General features: G+C 35.3%; 4 protein-coding genes across 7 annotated transcripts in view; 2 read left to right on the top strand and 2 right to left on the bottom strand.

The window, feature by feature from the left end:
- Positions 1 to 670, top strand: part of LOC111483354 (protein JASON-like) — a 3,952-nt gene extending 3,282 nt beyond the window's left edge. For all 3 annotated transcript variants that reach the window (XM_023129538.1, XM_023129539.1, XM_023129540.1), the window contains one exon: positions 227 to 670. In XM_023129538.1, coding sequence (XP_022985306.1) covers positions 227 to 329 — 103 coding nt within the window. In that variant the 3' untranslated portion in view covers positions 330 to 670. The remainder of the gene's footprint in view (positions 1 to 226) is intronic.
- A 411-nt stretch (positions 671 to 1,081) lies between these two features.
- Positions 1,082 to 6,378, bottom strand: LOC111483353 (switch-associated protein 70-like). The gene is made up of 10 exons (XM_023129536.1): positions 6,147 to 6,378; positions 5,949 to 6,053; positions 5,214 to 5,275; positions 5,033 to 5,116; positions 4,889 to 4,920; positions 4,667 to 4,748; positions 3,295 to 3,523; positions 2,640 to 2,867; positions 2,219 to 2,511; positions 1,082 to 1,751 (listed from the first exon to the last, which is right to left on the bottom strand). Exons 1-10 carry the CDS (start codon positions 6,168 to 6,170, stop codon positions 1,430 to 1,432), a joined length of 1,461 nt encoding a protein of 486 aa, XP_022985304.1. The 5' UTR covers positions 6,171 to 6,378; the 3' UTR covers positions 1,082 to 1,429.
- Positions 6,379 to 7,461: 1,083 nt separating this feature from the next.
- Positions 7,462 to 13,356, bottom strand: LOC111483357 (photosystem II 10 kDa polypeptide, chloroplastic). Of its 2 annotated transcripts, XM_023129545.1 has the most exons (6): positions 13,324 to 13,356; positions 9,265 to 9,452; positions 9,127 to 9,185; positions 8,954 to 9,009; positions 8,727 to 8,779; positions 7,462 to 7,701 (listed from the first exon to the last, which is right to left on the bottom strand). In XM_023129545.1, the coding sequence occupies exons 2-6, from the start codon at positions 9,416 to 9,418 to the stop codon at positions 7,607 to 7,609; spliced, it is 417 nt and encodes a 138-aa protein (XP_022985313.1). In that variant the 5' UTR covers positions 9,419 to 9,452; positions 13,324 to 13,356; the 3' UTR covers positions 7,462 to 7,606. The 2 variants fall into 2 exon arrangements, with proteins under 2 accessions (XP_022985313.1, XP_022985312.1); XM_023129544.1 differs by lacking the exon at positions 13,324 to 13,356 and having other exon boundaries at positions 9,265 to 9,500.
- Positions 13,072 to 17,330, top strand: LOC111483356 (cold-responsive protein kinase 1). The gene is made up of 7 exons (XM_023129543.1): positions 13,072 to 13,236; positions 14,096 to 14,251; positions 14,363 to 14,478; positions 15,204 to 15,414; positions 15,545 to 15,782; positions 16,499 to 16,649; positions 16,799 to 17,330. The coding sequence occupies exons 2-7, from the start codon at positions 14,179 to 14,181 to the stop codon at positions 17,168 to 17,170; spliced, it is 1,161 nt and encodes a 386-aa protein (XP_022985311.1). The 5' UTR covers positions 13,072 to 13,236; positions 14,096 to 14,178; the 3' UTR covers positions 17,171 to 17,330.

The raw sequence follows: 17,330 nt of genomic DNA, 5'->3' as shown, positions 1-17,330 counted from the left end.
CCCCCCCCCCCCCCCCCTTGTGGTCGCTGGCACACGTTTTGTGTCCACTCCCTTTCGTGGCTCAGCCCATCGTTAGCAGATACTGTTCTCTTCGGGTTTTTCTCTTCAGGCTTCCCCTCAAGGTTCTTAAAACACGTCTGATAGGGAGAGGTTTCTACACCCTTATAAAAAATATTTCGTTCTCCCCCAACCGATATGGGATCTCACATTCCCCCATCTTATGCAGGAAGAATTTCCAAGGAAAGCTAGTAGCTTTTGATGAGGAAGATGATACAGCAGTTTCGAGGGTTCAACCTGCAATCCAACCCAGTTCAGTGGTATCGTACTGATAAAACTAGTACCTTCTGTTGCGACGGTGTGAACCAACCCAGTTGAATGGTACCTTCAATCTGCCATAAGTGAATGTTCTGTAATGCATATTTTGAAAGCTCTATCATATCACAGCTCAGTTGAGTCTTTTCTACTATGCAATGGAACAAGTGGCTGAATATTACAGTGTTTGTTACCTTTTTTTTGTGGTGCTGATTTACAGCAGCTGTAAAGAATACTTGCGTTATGCGGCCTCTGCAACTTGTTTACGGGTTTGTGCTTGTAAACCATATTTGATAAGGTATTGCGTGGTTGGTTATAAACTAATTGGAAATGTTACAGAAAAAAAATGAATGTCACCAAAATATTTCCCCTCCTCAAGCATGGTAAGAACTTGAGGCAAAAGCTTTTGTGTGAGATCTCACATCGATTGGAGAGGAGAATGAAGCATTCCTTCAAGGTGTGGAATCCTTTTTGTAGCAGACCTGTTTTAAAACCGTGAGGTTAACGACGATATATAACAGGTCAAAATAAACAATATCGACAGTTACAAATTGTATCATAACCAAACACTGAGCAGTGTGCGGGTGGATTGTGAAATCTCACATCATCTAAACATGTGAAAACCTCTTCTTAATAGACGTATTTTAGAATGTGAGGCTGACAGTGATACCTAACGAGTCAAAGCAGACAATATTTTGTATTGAATTAACCAAGAATATGTTCAAAAGAAAAGACATTGCTTCTGTAGAATGTTCAGACGCCACCATAGTGAGTAAAATACAACAGGCAGGAACAAAGCTGACTATCAATAGAAAAAACACTCATCAACAATGGTTTTTGTTCTATGGATTTACATCTCCGAGCTCCTTGACACAAAAGTAGAGTCATCGACTAATTGGCTCACACGACAAACACATTCTGTTAGAACTTAAGCATCTAACGTCAAGAAATGTACACCACACATCACCAGCATCAGATCAGTTCGCCAAATATTTCAATATTACTCCCACAGAAAAGAATGCAAAAGCAAAGTTCGCATTTTTCTGAACTCTAGGTGCTAGGTGCTGTGTACTGTATGCTTATCTGACCTGCATTTTTTATCTGTATGATGATGAATTTAAGGCTGATTGGAAGAGCACACATCTTGTTCATGATGGCTGCTGACTGGTTGGCTAACAACAGTAATGTCTAAACTGCTACCTTCGGTTTCTGCAGCAATTTCTCTAACGTCGGCGATTCTTGCTTCTGTTGTCTGAATATCACTCCATTCTGCATCTCCAATTGATCGTAGGTTGACCTCACCAGAGACTGGTGTTGCTCTAGAGTCGCTCAAGCATGCTTTATCCACATTACCGTCTGATGAGTCAACGTGCTTCGTTAGCAGGGAACTATCACTACCTGTGCAAGATTCCTTCTCCTCAAAAACTTGTATATGTTGTCTGCAAAGCAGAAAAAGTAGCACATTGAAGTTTACTAGCCACAAAATGTCACATCACACGGATCCTTTCAAATCAAGCTAATGAAACCTTGAGATGATATATTTTCAACAATGAAACTTAAGATACAATATTGATCTATGTGGAATTAAGAGATAATAAAGCTCCATTTATAGTTTTATTTTAACAATATATATGTAGGGTGGTCTGCTACACTCCTGAAATGGCAGTCGAATTTAGAAAAAAAAAAACGTTTTGAAAAAGTGTTTTATATAGTTTTAAGATATGGCTATGATTTTTTAACACAAAAACAAAAATAGTGTTGAACAACAGCTCCCGTGAAAGAGGATGCTGTTGCTTTAAGAGATATCAAAATAGCAAGACGTGCCACTTAATCAGTCAAAACAGTTATGGAGAGGGATAAGAACAGGTGCATCCAAGTAGGAAAGTAAGGGGAAAAGATGATAAACCTCTGAATTTGTGCTTGTAACCTATTTATATATGCCATAAGCTCCTGCTTCTCCTGCAAAGCAGCTAACTCTTTCTGCTTAGCCTCCTTTGTTCTTGCTTCAGCATCTGCCTCTGAAACCCTGACTTTTTCCTCCGCTCGCACAATAGTGCCTTCTAGAATCACAGCCTGCTCTCTAGCTTTTGCAAGCTCAGATCGCCACATATGTGCTTCCTGATTAGCAGCATCCCTTTGTTTTATCAATTGATCTCTTTCTCTACTCATACCAACTAATTTTGCTTCATACTCTTTGAGCTGGAAGTGGATGTGAAAATCAGAAACATAACCACATAGAACATGTATCAAAGAAGCCATAACAACAGATAGGCACAGGTCCTTTCATGAATTCTAATTAAGTGTTGCATAATAAGGAAGGCAAATACCTTCAACATGGATGCATCCAGTTGCTTCTCAGAATTTTCTTTTATACGTTCAATTTCTGCACAAACGATTTTCCTTTGTTTATCCATCATATGGGCTGCAGAGGCAGCAGCCTCAGCAGCTTCAGCTGTCTCAGATAATTTTTCAGCTATATCATTTATTGTTGAATCACGTGCACGAAGATCACGAGCCAAATTATGTAGTTCCTCATCCTTGACTCGTATCGTTTCCTGGATAAACATAGAAACAAACACTTAGAACCATATACAACTGAATGACATACCAAAAGGACCTACAACATACTACATCCATAGTTCTTTACGTCCCAAGCAAATCCAGCCTCATACAAGTAGTAGAAGTCTTGCATAAACAACATGATCCAAAATAAGGGTGCAAATGTTCAAGGCCTACAGTTTTTATTCTGGACATGAAAACACTCCCATACTACAAAGAATCTTAAGCCATCGTGTCAGAAGAGCATAATGCATCAATCATACTCCAACTTTTCGTGTTTCTAATTTGCACATAAGATGGAGTAAGAAAGCAAATGCTTTTAGAACAAATGAACCCTTCACACCTGTGCTTAACAAACGTGCAGAAGTGGCTCGGGTTGGAAGAAAATATTAGGCATGAGTTTCAAATATAAAGATGTTTTACCTTCATAATTGCTAAATCATCCATTGGAACATCAGTTGTTTTATTTGCGATAATTCCCAGAGTATTTCTTAAAGAAATCTGCATTGCTCTTTCAATTTCTTTAGAACTTTCCTGTGCAGCTGAATTGGCAGCAGCAACTACTGTGGCCACTGTTCCTAATTTTGCAGAGCCATTGCCGCTCAAGGAATTTACAGCCTCTTTATGTGCCTTAAGGACCAACTGGGTTGCACTGTTTGGAGAATGTCAACACAATAATATTAAGACATTGTATCAGCCTACTATGCATCAAAGGAAAATAGAGGAAAATTATTAATTTGTTTCCTTAAATCAGGTGAATTGTTATCAAACAAGGTTAAGAAAATGATAGAAACCAAATATGATGAGATGTAAAAGATAACAAAATCACAATTTTTTTATACAAGAAACCAAGATTAACAAGAAAAGTGAACGAAATACAAGAGCAAAAACAATCCACAAAAAAACAAAAGAGCAAATGGGAGCCCCAAAACTAAGTACAAAAAAGGTCTCCAATCCAACAAAATCAAACCAAAAATCATAGTTACAAAAGAGCAACACCCACAAGGAGACATTAAACCTTGCCCCCCCTCCTAGACCTCCTTCATTTGATCTCTCCACCTCTCCAAAAATTCTATTATGTCCTGTTAACAGAATTACATTATAGCACCCAAGTATTCTTGGTACTTGGATCCTCCCCTCTCTTGACATGTCACTCAAGCCTAAAGCCATTAAACAATTGCCTATCTTCATCCTTTCTCACAATCTTCCCTAGCTAATTATCAAGATACCTCTAATACCCTAATCATATTCATAACTCTTATCTTATCATTCCTATCAAAGAAGTCTTCAAGTTGAAATGGTATTCTCATAAAAACTGAAAGAAGACTGTTCAAGAGTTATTATTCAGAAAATTGCCCAAAGCCTAAAGTTCTTTCGAGGAATGCTATTAAAGCTCGTCAAGGATAACACATAGCTTATGAAAAGAAAATTATTTTAATTTAGAAAAGAAAATTGATTTTTACGAAATTCAAGATTGCACCCATTTCTAGATAATACATCAATCAGTTTGCAATTCCATAAATATGCATTAATAAATAATGATTGGTACAGTAGTTTTTAGTTTCTTTATAGAGGACAACATATAACTTATCCTCTTGTTCTGCAATTTTTTTTATCCATAAAATCTCAGAGCATATACTCCAATGAAGGTTCAGAAACTGTCATTTTATGTACAAACAAACAGATAGGATATTACTGGTTATGAAAAGGTATGGAGATAACTGTGCCTTATGTGAGTTCATAAGGATGTTGCACAAACAATATCACTGATATGAGGCATGTTTGAATGACTTACTGCAAAGTAGACACCCAAGCTCTAGCTGCACCAGGAGTCTCTGCACAGAGGAAGTAATCCTGTTTCTGGGGCGTGCCAATATCTGACGGTATAGTTAAGATGTTTACAGCATAGTAAATCAGTTCAGAAGAAACATTTTTGTTCGAATTGTCAAGCATAACACTCAAGGTAAATATTTTTCTCAAATTGATACAAAATAAAGTAGGAAAATAACGAGGATACAGATACAGCAACCATCGTACCTCGGTAGCCCACTAGAACAAAAGAAAAATTGAAGAGAAAATACAAATTAGTAAATATCAAAGCCATAATGGGTCAAGAAAGACTAGGAGAAAATTATAAATAAGCTTTAAGAATCAAACTTACTGAAAATTCACGGGAGAAACAGTAATATTGCTATTTGCATCAAATATCATAGTTCCTTTGATAGTTGCCTCATTTCTCCTAATTCTATAGCAGAAGTTGCAAAAGGAAGGGGAAAAAATATGAGCTATTTCCAATGTCATATAGTACAGTGAACCAAGCAGGAGAAAAATAAAATGTCTACTTGTATTCCATTTTCCCTGATGTTGGATCCAAAATAACCCATCGCTCATTCCATTTCCTCAACTGCAAAAATTGGAATAGAGAATATCAGATTTTCTAGAATGAATGGCTCATGGCCATCATAATGCAATCTAAGAATAAAACGATGCAGAAAATAGAAGATTGATCCATAAACGTGACCACAATTCTGCATTTGCGCACCATAAAACAGTCTGAGAATATTATCGTGTCAATGGCATATTCATAATCACAAATTTGCAGAAAGCTGAAGCATGATCATGGGCGTTTCTCAAAATTTTCATCCCAGAAATCACAAAGACTAACATCCTATAATCTTAATGAGTTACATGAACTTTAGTGTGATTTAATCAAGTCCACGAACATAACAAAACACAGTCTAATTTCCTACTTAAAAACGTGCTTCATGAAAAAATTTGAAAATCAATCCCAAGCGAAATGCAGCTATCGCCCAGGTCACAAAATGAGGGAAGGGAGAAGACAAGAAAAGAGAAAGAAAGAAAATTTCTCCCAAATCAACAGAAAACCCAAAACTATCCTACTTCGCCAGACGAAGCCTACAAGCAATTCTTCCCCCACCCCCCTCAATTTAGCATCTAAAATTCGACGATAAAGATTCAAATGGAAGCGCCTAAGCCAGCGATATTCAGTAGTGAACACCAATTCAAGACAAAAGGATAGAAATAAAGAGCTGCAATGCTTGAATTAACGACCGTACTGTTTCAGATCGCTTGAGAAGGGGACCCTGCAACAAATTCCGACCAGAACCAGAGGCCAGCTGCCGCTTGATCTTCTCCAAACTGTTCCCGGCATCTTCCGCTTTCTGCACCAACACGAATCATAAATTAGAAACATATTGAGCCTACAAACATCCACACCGGCAAATCATACACCGAAAAAACGAAGAGATACCCACCGGAATTGCACCATTAGAGGCCATTTTCAATCAAAAGTAGGCGACCGAGCTATCAAACAACTATCAGTAGACCATCGGAGGGAATTTGCTTCTTTGTTAGATTCAAACTACGATTTTCTCAATTCTTCGATCGAGATTTTCCCCAAACGTTTCTTCTTAGGTTTGATTCTTGCACCTTCAGTCGGCTGGGACTGTTCATCCCTTAGAATCAAACTTATTTTAGAAATTTGTTAAATTAATAAAAATTTCATTAAAAATTTATACTTGCTATCAAAAATATTTCTATACTTTAAAAAAAAAAATTATAATACTTAAATTTAAATAAAAAAATCTAAAATTTTATAGTATTTTGTTTCTTTAATCTTTAATAGTATTTAAAAAATATTCTTACAATGAATACTATATTTTAAAAAATGCTCATAAAATTTAAAAAATATTTTTATATTTTTAACTTTTATTTAATCTAGACGTTCATAGAATAAGAATTTTTTTAACTTTTAAAATAACAGAAGGATGTTAATACTACTTTTAAAATTTTATAGATATATTGTACACACCGTAAAAGTAATTTTTAACTTTTAAAAAAACTTTAAAAAGTAAAAAGTATTAATGAAATTTTTTAAAGTTTAAAAAGTAATTTTGAAATATTATTAGAATTACTTTAAAAATATTATTGAAATAAAGTTTAGCTTCATAACTTTATTAATTTATTAATTTAGACTTTTTTTTTTTTTTATATAGTTAAGTTTAGTGAAAAAATTTATAATGTAAATTTGTACTTGAACAATAACTTTTTAAATGTGTTGTTTTTTTAGCTAATTTTCCCCATTAATTTTATTTTAAAACTCTTCTCAACTGTGAGCATAATTCACTAATATAAAATATAATTCTTATGTAACTCTGTCATGAATAAAATTTCTAGCTGACATAGTTTCGAGAAACATGATGGTAAAGTAACCAACATAAAATATATATCATCAACTAAAATATTAAGATTTTGAATATAGCGTCTCCTCACTATTTTGAAAATCATCATCAAATATCAAATAACTTGCTTCAATAAATTTGTTTATCTCCTCATTAACAACACAAAATCTAATTAGCTTTCAACAAAAATTATAACCTAACAAAATTGAAATTTGATGAGTAGAACACAAAATTTAGGACAAAGAATGTCGAAAATTTATATCTTAACCGGTTAACAAAAAACGACTTAGACACCTTTTTTCTTATTGGAACAAAAAGAACGATTTTCAAAAGTCATCCCGACTTACTCGGTCAAGAAATGATAAAAGAAAGAACAATAAGAAAAAAATATAGGGAAGAGAAAGAATTTATCTTACCAAGCATTTACGATGCAATTGTCCAGATAATTACATAGAATTTCTTAATAATGTTGTTCATAATAATATGCTACAAAAACTAAAGTGAAAAGAACAGACTTTTAACTTCCCTCCAGCTTACTGCGCCAAAGCACTGGTGTTGTACACAAGAAGAGCACCTCCAGCAAGAAGACCGGCCAAGGTCACTGCCCAAATGGCTAACCCAGTAGTACCTAAAATTCAATGTTCTCCACAATATCAGCAAATAAATATATTTATCTTTAATCCCAATGCAACACCATATTTCAATTCTATCCCTTAGAGGCATTAAGATGTTATTCAAACTTACATCAAAGAGAGGGCTCTAAATATATACCAAAGGAGTTAACTTATCATAATCTATAGCTAAAGTTGGGTCTAGTGGTGATTTATTGTAACAATTCAAACCCACCACTAGCATATATGATTCTTTTTGTGCTTTTGAGCTTCCTTTCATAATTTTACAAGGGTGTGGAACCTCTCTCTAGTAGATGCGTTTTAAAATCGTGAGGCTGAAGGCGATATGTAACGAGCCAAAGTGGATAATATCTGCTAGCAATAGACTTAGACGATTACATTTATGCTCTAAGAAGTGCAGACATTTGAATTTAAATATACGTGTTTGCACAATAAACGTGTATAAGACGCTAGTCGTACAAAATGAATACAAGTTTGATACTTATTGAACATATATAGAATGTTTGTTGAGCATAATAAACATACATCAATTACAATACTATGATGATTAATTTTAAGAGCGAAATAATCAAACTCATTTTGTACGCTTGAATTAGATAAAAGGTGTCGCGTTGTTGAATAAGCTGCAATCAAACTTTTTTTTAAAAAAAAAAAAATCCTAACTTTTGAGGCAGGAAGAAGAAGAAGAAAGTTCATATCCAAAAGTAAATCAATGATAGAAATTCAAGATGAAAAACGGAAAATCGATCATTCTGAATGAAACAAAATTAGAAATTGAAAACCCAATTTCAAACAGCACAACATGATTTCTGCTCTGTACAATTCCTGTATCGTCTACTGAAAGTAGATTAGATGCATATGTTCTTACAATTTCAGAAATTGAATACTCAAATCATAAATTTATTCAGCAGGCATATTCAAATTGCTAACGTAAAACTCAATTCTGTAGTCTACTGTATATATTTTATGAATGATTCTAAAGAAATATGATAGCAGACTCAAGAGTGGTGGAAGAACTTACCACCGACATAGACATCACCACTTGGAGACCAGTCTTTGGTGTCGTAGATGGGACTGCAAAGTTGAGAATACAATAAGTATGAGGTTTGTTGATACGGTGATAGTGGAAGAATTACAAACTAAACATGAATAGTAACGCTTTGAATTCAGTTTGATTTTCAAATCAGAGAACTATGAACAAAATCAGAGCCAACAAAACTAAAAGAAAATGAGAAAGATGATGTTCACCTGTAGCCATCGACATTGGCTCCGTACTTGTCGACGTACTGGTAGACTCCCTTTCCCTAAATGAATCAAATTCGAAAACAGTATCAAATTAGAAGTTGCAGAGTAACCAATAAGATAACTAAAACGGAAATTCCATCGATGGAATGAAGAGATTCAGAAATCTGTTTAGCAACCTTGCCCTTCCTTCCCGATGCATCAACTCCATCCCTCAAATTCATCGATCCATTGATTCCTACACGCATTACATCAAAAAACGAGTCAGAATCGTCTCCAATGAGCCAAAAATCGCATCAATCGGTGGCTAATTTTACCGTAGGGTTTGTCGGTCTTAATCTTCTTCCCACCACTGGCCTCGACCTTGAAGAAGCCGGATTTTCTCGCCAGAGACGGAATACCTCTCGCCGCTTTCTCGACGGTGAAAGGAGCTGGTTTGAGACTCACTGAGGTCATCACCGAGGCCGCCATTTCCAATCGATAAGCTTCTTCTTCTTCTTCTGCTTTGGCTCGAAAATTTGCAATGGCGCAAAACAGAGCTCGGGGATTGATAATCTGAGAGATGTGATTGGTAGGTTGACACGTGGCATTCCATGAATGGCGTAATCTGGATATAATCTCATTGTATTATCGGAATCTTTTTGCGAATTATTTTAGCCGCTTCCTACGAAGTTTAAACAATGGCCGTTGATCTTTGCTTCAACGGCTGTGATATTTTTCGCTGTGATTTTTTAGTGTAGCCTTGTAAATTTACGACCACGTAATTCTTTTTTTTTTTTTTCTTTAATTATGAGCACCACATAAATTTTAAAAGAATTTATGGAATTTTATTTGAATTTTAAATGTGATAAAATTAAAAAAAAACAAAAAAAAAATCGTGTAGGGATAATAATATCCAAGAATAGTGATAATATCGAACCATTTTAAATTTTTAATAGTTTTATTTTCTATAATTAATTTTACTTAAATTAAAAAAATACAAAAAAAAAATAATTAATAACATGGCTTTGTATCACATGACTAAGTTTAGGATATGACTTGAATTGTTCATTGGTTGGGAGGAGAACAAACCACTGGGTGTGGAAACCTTCCCCTAGCCCAAAGAGAACAATGCGGTGGATATGGGTCATTACAAATGATATCAGAGCATTACAAATGGTATCATAGCATTACAAATGATATCAGAGCTAGACACCGGACGATGTGTCAGCCTTCTCGCTGTTCTCCGAAGGGGGTAGACACGAGGCGGGAAGTTGGGCCACAAAGGGCCAGACACTGGACGATGTGTCAGCCTTCTCGTTGTTCCCCGAAGGGGGGTAGACACGAGGCGGTGTGCCAGTAAGGACGCTGGGCCACAAAGGGTGGTGGATTTAGGGGTGGTCCCACATCGATTGGAGGAAGGGGGGTGGACTGTGATGTCTCACATTTGATAGGGAGGAGAACAAACCACCATTTATAAAGGGTGTGGAAACCTTACCCTAGCAAACGCTTGAGGGGAAGCCTGAAAACAATATCTGCTAGGAGTGGATCTAGGTTATTACAAAAGTTTAGGACATGACGGCTCTCCACAATGGTATGATATTGTTCACTTTGAGCATAAATTCTCTCATGACTTTATTTTGGGCTTCTCCAATTGATTTCAATTGAGAGAGTATTCTTTGATTATAAACTCATGATTATTCTCTAAATTAGACGACGTGAGACTTTCATCTAAGAATTAACACATGAATTAAACAATAATTATACAATAATAATAATAGAATTTAGTCCAATTATTTTATATTTTGTATATTTTTTAACTTTATAGTTGCATATTAGTTGACCCCTACATCAAACATAAAATATATTAAATATACCATTAATACATTTGTTGATAGATTAATACAATAAAAAAAAAAAACTTTTTATTTATTTATTTTTGCTATACTCCTAATTTTTAAAAATTAATTGTTAGATTTATATATACCACGTCAGCCTTACGGTATTTATTACAGGTCTCAGCCATTTGCATTGAAAGTCAAGAGTCAATAAAACTATTACCACGTGGACAATTAACAGCTTCACACGTGTTCAATGCCTTTATTTTCAAAAATTAGAATGGAATTTATTTTTATATACGAGGCTTCATTTCACACTAATTTTTGACCGTTGAAATTCCATGGTGTTTTGTTCAAATTTGGACTTCCAATTTTGATGAGTACGTCAAAATTACATTTTAAAAAAATTATTATTATTTTAGTTTGAAATTAAAAATTAAATGTCCACAATAATTATTATTCATTTAACGCTCCAAGTTGATCTTAATAACCTGTAATGATTTGTAAACATTTTTTAGTTATTAATGTAACGTGTATTATAAATAAATATAATTTTTAAATAATAATAATAAAAAAAAAAGATAACAACTTAACCATAATTTTTTCAACCAAATTTATTCCGAGAGTAATTCATATTTTTTTATGAGCTCAAATATGGTTTATAAATCTTAATTATTATATATATATATAAATTACTATCGATTTTTACTTAAAAACGTCAATTTTACCAGATTTGACGGAGAATATAGGAGGAGTAAGAAATATTTTTTTAAAGATTAATAAATAACAAAAAATTACCCACGATTACTCGAACCTGCAAATTCTCTATGGAGAATCTCTGTACTGATCCACAAAAAAATAAATAAAAAAATTTCGTGAGGGTAAAGAATGAAATAGGTGGTCGAGATGGAGAAGGAGAAGACTTTCTCGTCCTTGTACGTGGACATCTCTAATTATACCTGGTTTAACGTATTAAATTTGTATTTAATAAAAAAAATGTATGGTCACATGTGAGTACTTGATTCAATTAATATTTAATTTATTTACTAAAAAGACTACAAATCTAATTTTTTAAAGTTCATGGATTAACGAGAGAGGATAATTGACTTATGGAAATTCGGGAAGTGATTTTAAATGTAAGTGGAAATTCCTATGATAACGACAAATTGGAAAATAAAAAATCGCACATTTATTCCAATATTGCCCCTTGACTTTACCTCTTACTAAATTGACATTTGTCATCATTTTCATTTTACTTTCCAATTTTTCGGTTATTTTTTACATTCAAATAAATAAAATATTAGAATATTAGTTTTTATGGTTGGATGAAAGTCCTACATCCTCCGCTAATTTAGAGAATGATTATAAGTTTATAATTAAGAAATACTCTCTATTGTTACGAGGTCTTTTGGGAAAGTTCAAAGAAAAACCATAAAAATTTATACAAGACAATATTATATCATTATAGAAACTCGTGTTGCATTTATTACTCTTTTATATATATATGCATGTGTTTTTTTTATTATAATAATTATTATTAATAATTTAATTATTTCAATAATTTTGTCCCTAAGATATGGTTATAGACAATATTTTACTATTATGGAAAGTCGTGTTCGTTTTGCATTTATTACCTTTTATATATATATATATATATATATATATAATTTATCAAGAATTATTTGCAATTTCTTGACCACAAATTTTAAAGGGTTACAAGCACGTGTTTCTTTTTTTCTAATTATTATAATAATTATTAATAATTTAATTATTGCAATATTTTTGTCCCATCATTGTACATTTCTTGTCATTCTCTTAATTTACTCAATAAATAACATAATTATATTATATAAAAAAATATAAAAAAATAAAATAATAATAATAAACTTCGAGTTTTCGAAATAGGATCTATAGATATTCTTCTTAGATTTTTAATTTTTTTAAGGTAAAATTGGTCGGGTCGATTTTATGAATAAAAATAATAAGAATAAAAATTGAAACAGAATTTAATTAATTAATAAGACATTGAAAAACTATCATATTTTAGTACCAATGTCAAATTCATAGGATGAAAAAGAAAAAAACTTAATTTTTTTTCTGGTTTCAATTTTCAACGAGTGCACAAGACTAAACTCGCACTATTTGACACCGCAAAAGAAATTAATTTGTTCAACCACCCCACGACGAATCAACTTTATCAATTGGTTGGTACAATTGAGGCCGCCATTTGGGGTTTTATTTAATGGAAAAAAATTGGGATAAGGGTCAAGATTAAAGCGGCTAACGATGGAGACTGTGTTGTTTGAACGTTCAAAATAGGCGTACGCGGAGAAGAAGGGAAGAGCCCACTTGCCAAAGCTAAATTTGCTATATAGAAAAGTCCACATACCCTCTCAACGCCCGTCTCTCCTGGATTACTTCTTTTGTGTTGCATTGAGTTTGTTACTCTCTCTACTCCGCCGACCTTCTAAGGTCAGTTTGGCTTCTGGGTCTCTTTTCATTTCTTGTTTTGATCCTGTTTTGTGATCTGGGTCGATCGTTGATTTCTCAGTTTGGATGTTTTCTTCCTCTCGTTCTTCATTTTCTTTTGTTGTTTTTGGAATTTGAATCGAACTAGAGGGATTGGATTAGCTGTCTGATTGTCTATTTGCTTGTTTGTAAGGATCTCGTCGCTTGATCATTCTGTTTTGTTGGGTTTGTGGAGTTTTCTTTGTTAAATGACGTTGAACTTGAAGTTGGAAGTGAATTTTGGGTTCGGAAAACCCAAAAGACAGGTTTGAAATCACGATTCTCTACCATGATATGATATTGTCTAGAGCTTATGCTTATGGGCTTCTCCAAAGGGTCTCGTACCAAGGCGATGTATTCCTTATTAATAAACTCGTGATCATTCTTTAAATTAGCCAACATGGGACTCCTAAACAATCCTCAACAGGGGTTTCTCTAGAGGGGTCGTTAATGCTCACCATTGTCTTTTCATACCATTATATCACTTATAAGGAAACTATCTTAAGATCTAGAAAGTCATCTAGCCAATTCCACTTGAAAGGATTATGCTGATGAAGGGATGTGGATTGCTTGTTGTTGAGCAGTGGCGAGGAACATCTGTCTGTCTGTTATATTTGATCACTAATCTTTGCTGATGTCAATCAATGTTGAATTGTTGTTCATATGCACATTCTTGGGGGGCTGGAATGAATTCTATGGGGTATGGAGCTTGTCATGATGCAAACCTGCTGCATTGTTCATTACTTATTGTCTGCCATTTGTGTGTGTGTGTGCACTGTTCTACTCATATATCTAATTCTGAACTGACTTGTTTTGTTGACAGGTTTCGGTATTGAACGTGGTCGACATAGGACGATTTGAAGGAGCGGAGAACGGCTGCTGCTGCTGCTGCTTTATCGTATAGATATGACTTGCTTCCCTTTTTTGTTCAGTAAGAGGGTAAATCCCCCAACAAAAAGTTTTGTTGATGAAGAAGAAGGTATATTAATCACATGGGCATACATAGCCTCATCTTTTCATGGACATATTTGAAGAGTTTTTTGTGTTGAAAGATGTGAGGAAGTTCTAACATTATTTTTCTATGGAATAGAACTGTGGGGCATCCAAAATGTTAGATTTTACGCTTACAAAGAGCTGAAAGTTGCGACCGAAGATTTCAGCTTGGCGAATAAAATAGGAGAGGGTGGTTTTGGCTCTGTCTACAAGGTAGTTGAATATCTCCTTTAACGTGAACTATAGATAGTCGTTGTGTTTTTGTGAGGTCCCATGTTGGTTGGTTGGAGAGGAGAACGAAGCATTCCTTATAAAAGTATGGAAACCTTAGACACGTTGTAAAAATCTTGAGGGGAAGCCCGAAAGGGAAACCCACAAAGGACAATATCTGCTAGCGGTGGCTTAGGCTGTTACAGATGATATCAAAGCCAGATACCGGGCGGTGTGCTAGCAAGGACTCTGAGCCTCCAAAGGGGGTGGATTGTGAGATCTCACATTAGTCGAAGAGGAGAACAAAGCATTCCTTATAAGGGTGTGGAAACCGATCCCTAGCAGACGTGTTTTTAAAAACCTTGATGGGAAGCCCGATAGGGAAAACCTAAAGAGAACAATATCTACTAGTGGTGGGTTTAGGCTGTTACAAATGGTATCAGAGCCAGACACCGACCGGTGTGGCAGCAAGGACGTTGGGCCCCCAAAGGGGTGGATTGTGAGATCCCACATTGGTTGGAGAGGAGAACGAAACATTCTTTATAAGAGTGTGGAAACCCCTCTCTAGCAGACGCGTTTTAAAAACCTTAAGGGGAATCCCAAAAGGAAAAGTCCAAAGAGGACAATATTTGCTAGTGGTGGGCTTAGTTTAGGTATAATGTTTTTAAGTTGTATCGTTTCCTTCATTCATCATGAATATAACCTTGGCAATAACTATCTATGATCAGGGAAAGCTAAAAGATGGAAAGATTGCTGCCATAAAAGTTCTTTCAGCTGAGTCAAGACAAGGATTGAAGGAGTTCTTGACAGAAATCAACGTCATCTCTGTGATAGAACATGAAAATCTGGTTCAGCTTTATGGCTGCTGTGTGGATGATAATCATAGAATCCTTGTCTACAACTACCTCGAGAATAATAGCCTTGCACAAACTCTTCTCGGTACGAACTGAATCGGGTTCTCGATTATATTTCCTTTTGTACAACGTTTTCCTTTTCAAACTCTCTCCCCCTTTTCAGGATTGTACTGTTAAATTGCAGTTCAATGCTCAAGATTTTGTTTGTTTTTCAGGGCGAGGTCACAGTAGCATCCAGTTTAATTGGCGAACAAGGTCCAAGATCTGCATTGGAATTGCACGTGGGCTCGCGTTCCTTCACGAGGACGTACAGCCACATATCATTCATAGAGATATCAAAGCCAGCAACATTCTTCTCGACCGCGACCTCACTCCTAAAATTTCAGATTTCGGCCTCGCAAAGCTTATTCCAGCCAGCATGACTCATGTCAGTACACGAGTGGCAGGAACAATGTAAGCCACTCCATTTCTGATTGAACTTCTTGGGATTCTGGTAGCTTGTGTGTGAAATTGTGGCTCTGACACTAATATCACAGTGTAGACAGTTTCTTCGTTCGGTTGTCTCGTGTAGCTGAATGTTTTCGTGTTAAAATCATATGTTTTCCAACATTGTTCAACTAATTTTAGCTCGATTTCTTAGCATGTTCTGATATCTTGCATTTGTTAAGATAGTACAACCATCAAAATCTGAAGACATAGGAACACAATAACAAAGCCGACCGCTAGCAGATATTGTCCTCTTTGAGTTTTTTCTTTCAGGTTTTCTTTCAAGGTTCTTAAAATGTGTCTGCTAGGGAGAGGTTTTCATACCCTTATAAGGAATGTTTCGTTCTCCTCTCCAACCAATGTGGGATCTCACAATTCACCCCCTTTGGGGGCCAGCGTCCTCGCTAGCACACTTGCCCGGTATCTGGCTTTGATACCATTTGTATATTGTCCTCTTTGGACTTTTTCTTTCGGGCTTCCCCTCAAGGTTTTTAAAATGCGTTATCTAGGGAGAGGTTTCCACACCCTTATAAAGAATGCCTTCCCACTCTAACCAACGTGGGATCTCACCGTTTTCCACCTAAGAACATTCTTTTTCCGTTTTGTCTCTCTCTTTTTGCTCGTTTGTCTTTGTCGAGGCAATTCTCCTTTTAATTTTGTTTACATTCTTGTTTGTTTATTAGTGGTTACCTAGCTCCAGAATATGCAATCAGAGGGCAGGTGACAAGAAAATCGGATCTTTACAGTTTCGGCGTCCTCCTCGTGGAAATAGTCAGCGGGAGATGCAACACGAATACACAACTACCAATGGGAGAACAATATCTTCTTGAAAGGGTACGCACAGCTTTCACCAGTCCTCCCATAAGTAATGAATTATGATCATGTTGTTTCTTCAAAGGCTTCTTTAGATGAAAAAGTTTGTTGCAGTTTAGATCTTAGAACTCATTGTACTAATGTGTTGAATCTATGTTTGAATGTTTCAGACATGGAATGATTACGAGCGAGGAGAGCTCGTTCTACTTGTAGATGCGTCCTTAAATGGCGACTTCGATGCCGAGGAGGCTTGTAGATATCTAAAGATTGGTCTACTGTGCACTCAAGACAGTCCGAAGCTCCGTCCATCGATGTCGACTGTGGTAAAGATGCTAACGGGCGAGATGAGTATCGAAGATAGAAAGATAACGAAACCGGGGCTGATTTTGGACTTCATGGATCTAAAAGTAAGGGATCAACAGCAAAAGAAAGGGAATAGAGAGGGATTGTCTTCTGGTAGTCTGTCTTCTGGATCCTCAACTGTTACAACTGCAACCTTCACTGCACAATATGACAGGAACACCTTCTCATCTGTGCTGTGAAAGTGGCTAAGATAATTTCATTCATTCTCTTCTGCAATAGAGTTTTGGGGAAAAAGTGTGTAAATTGTTGAATATGTTCTTTATTTTCTTGGGTAAGGAAGAGTTCTTGGAAGGCTTTGTAATATATTGTAGAAATTAATGTGTTTCCTTGCATTCCATA

This window comes from Cucurbita maxima, unplaced genomic scaffold, assembly GCF_002738345.1.
Source record: "Cucurbita maxima cultivar Rimu unplaced genomic scaffold, Cmax_1.0 Cma_Scf00008, whole genome shotgun sequence".
NCBI classification, from domain to species: Eukaryota; Viridiplantae; Streptophyta; class Magnoliopsida; order Cucurbitales; family Cucurbitaceae; genus Cucurbita; species Cucurbita maxima.
This window is presented reverse-complemented; position numbering and strand designations above follow the sequence as displayed.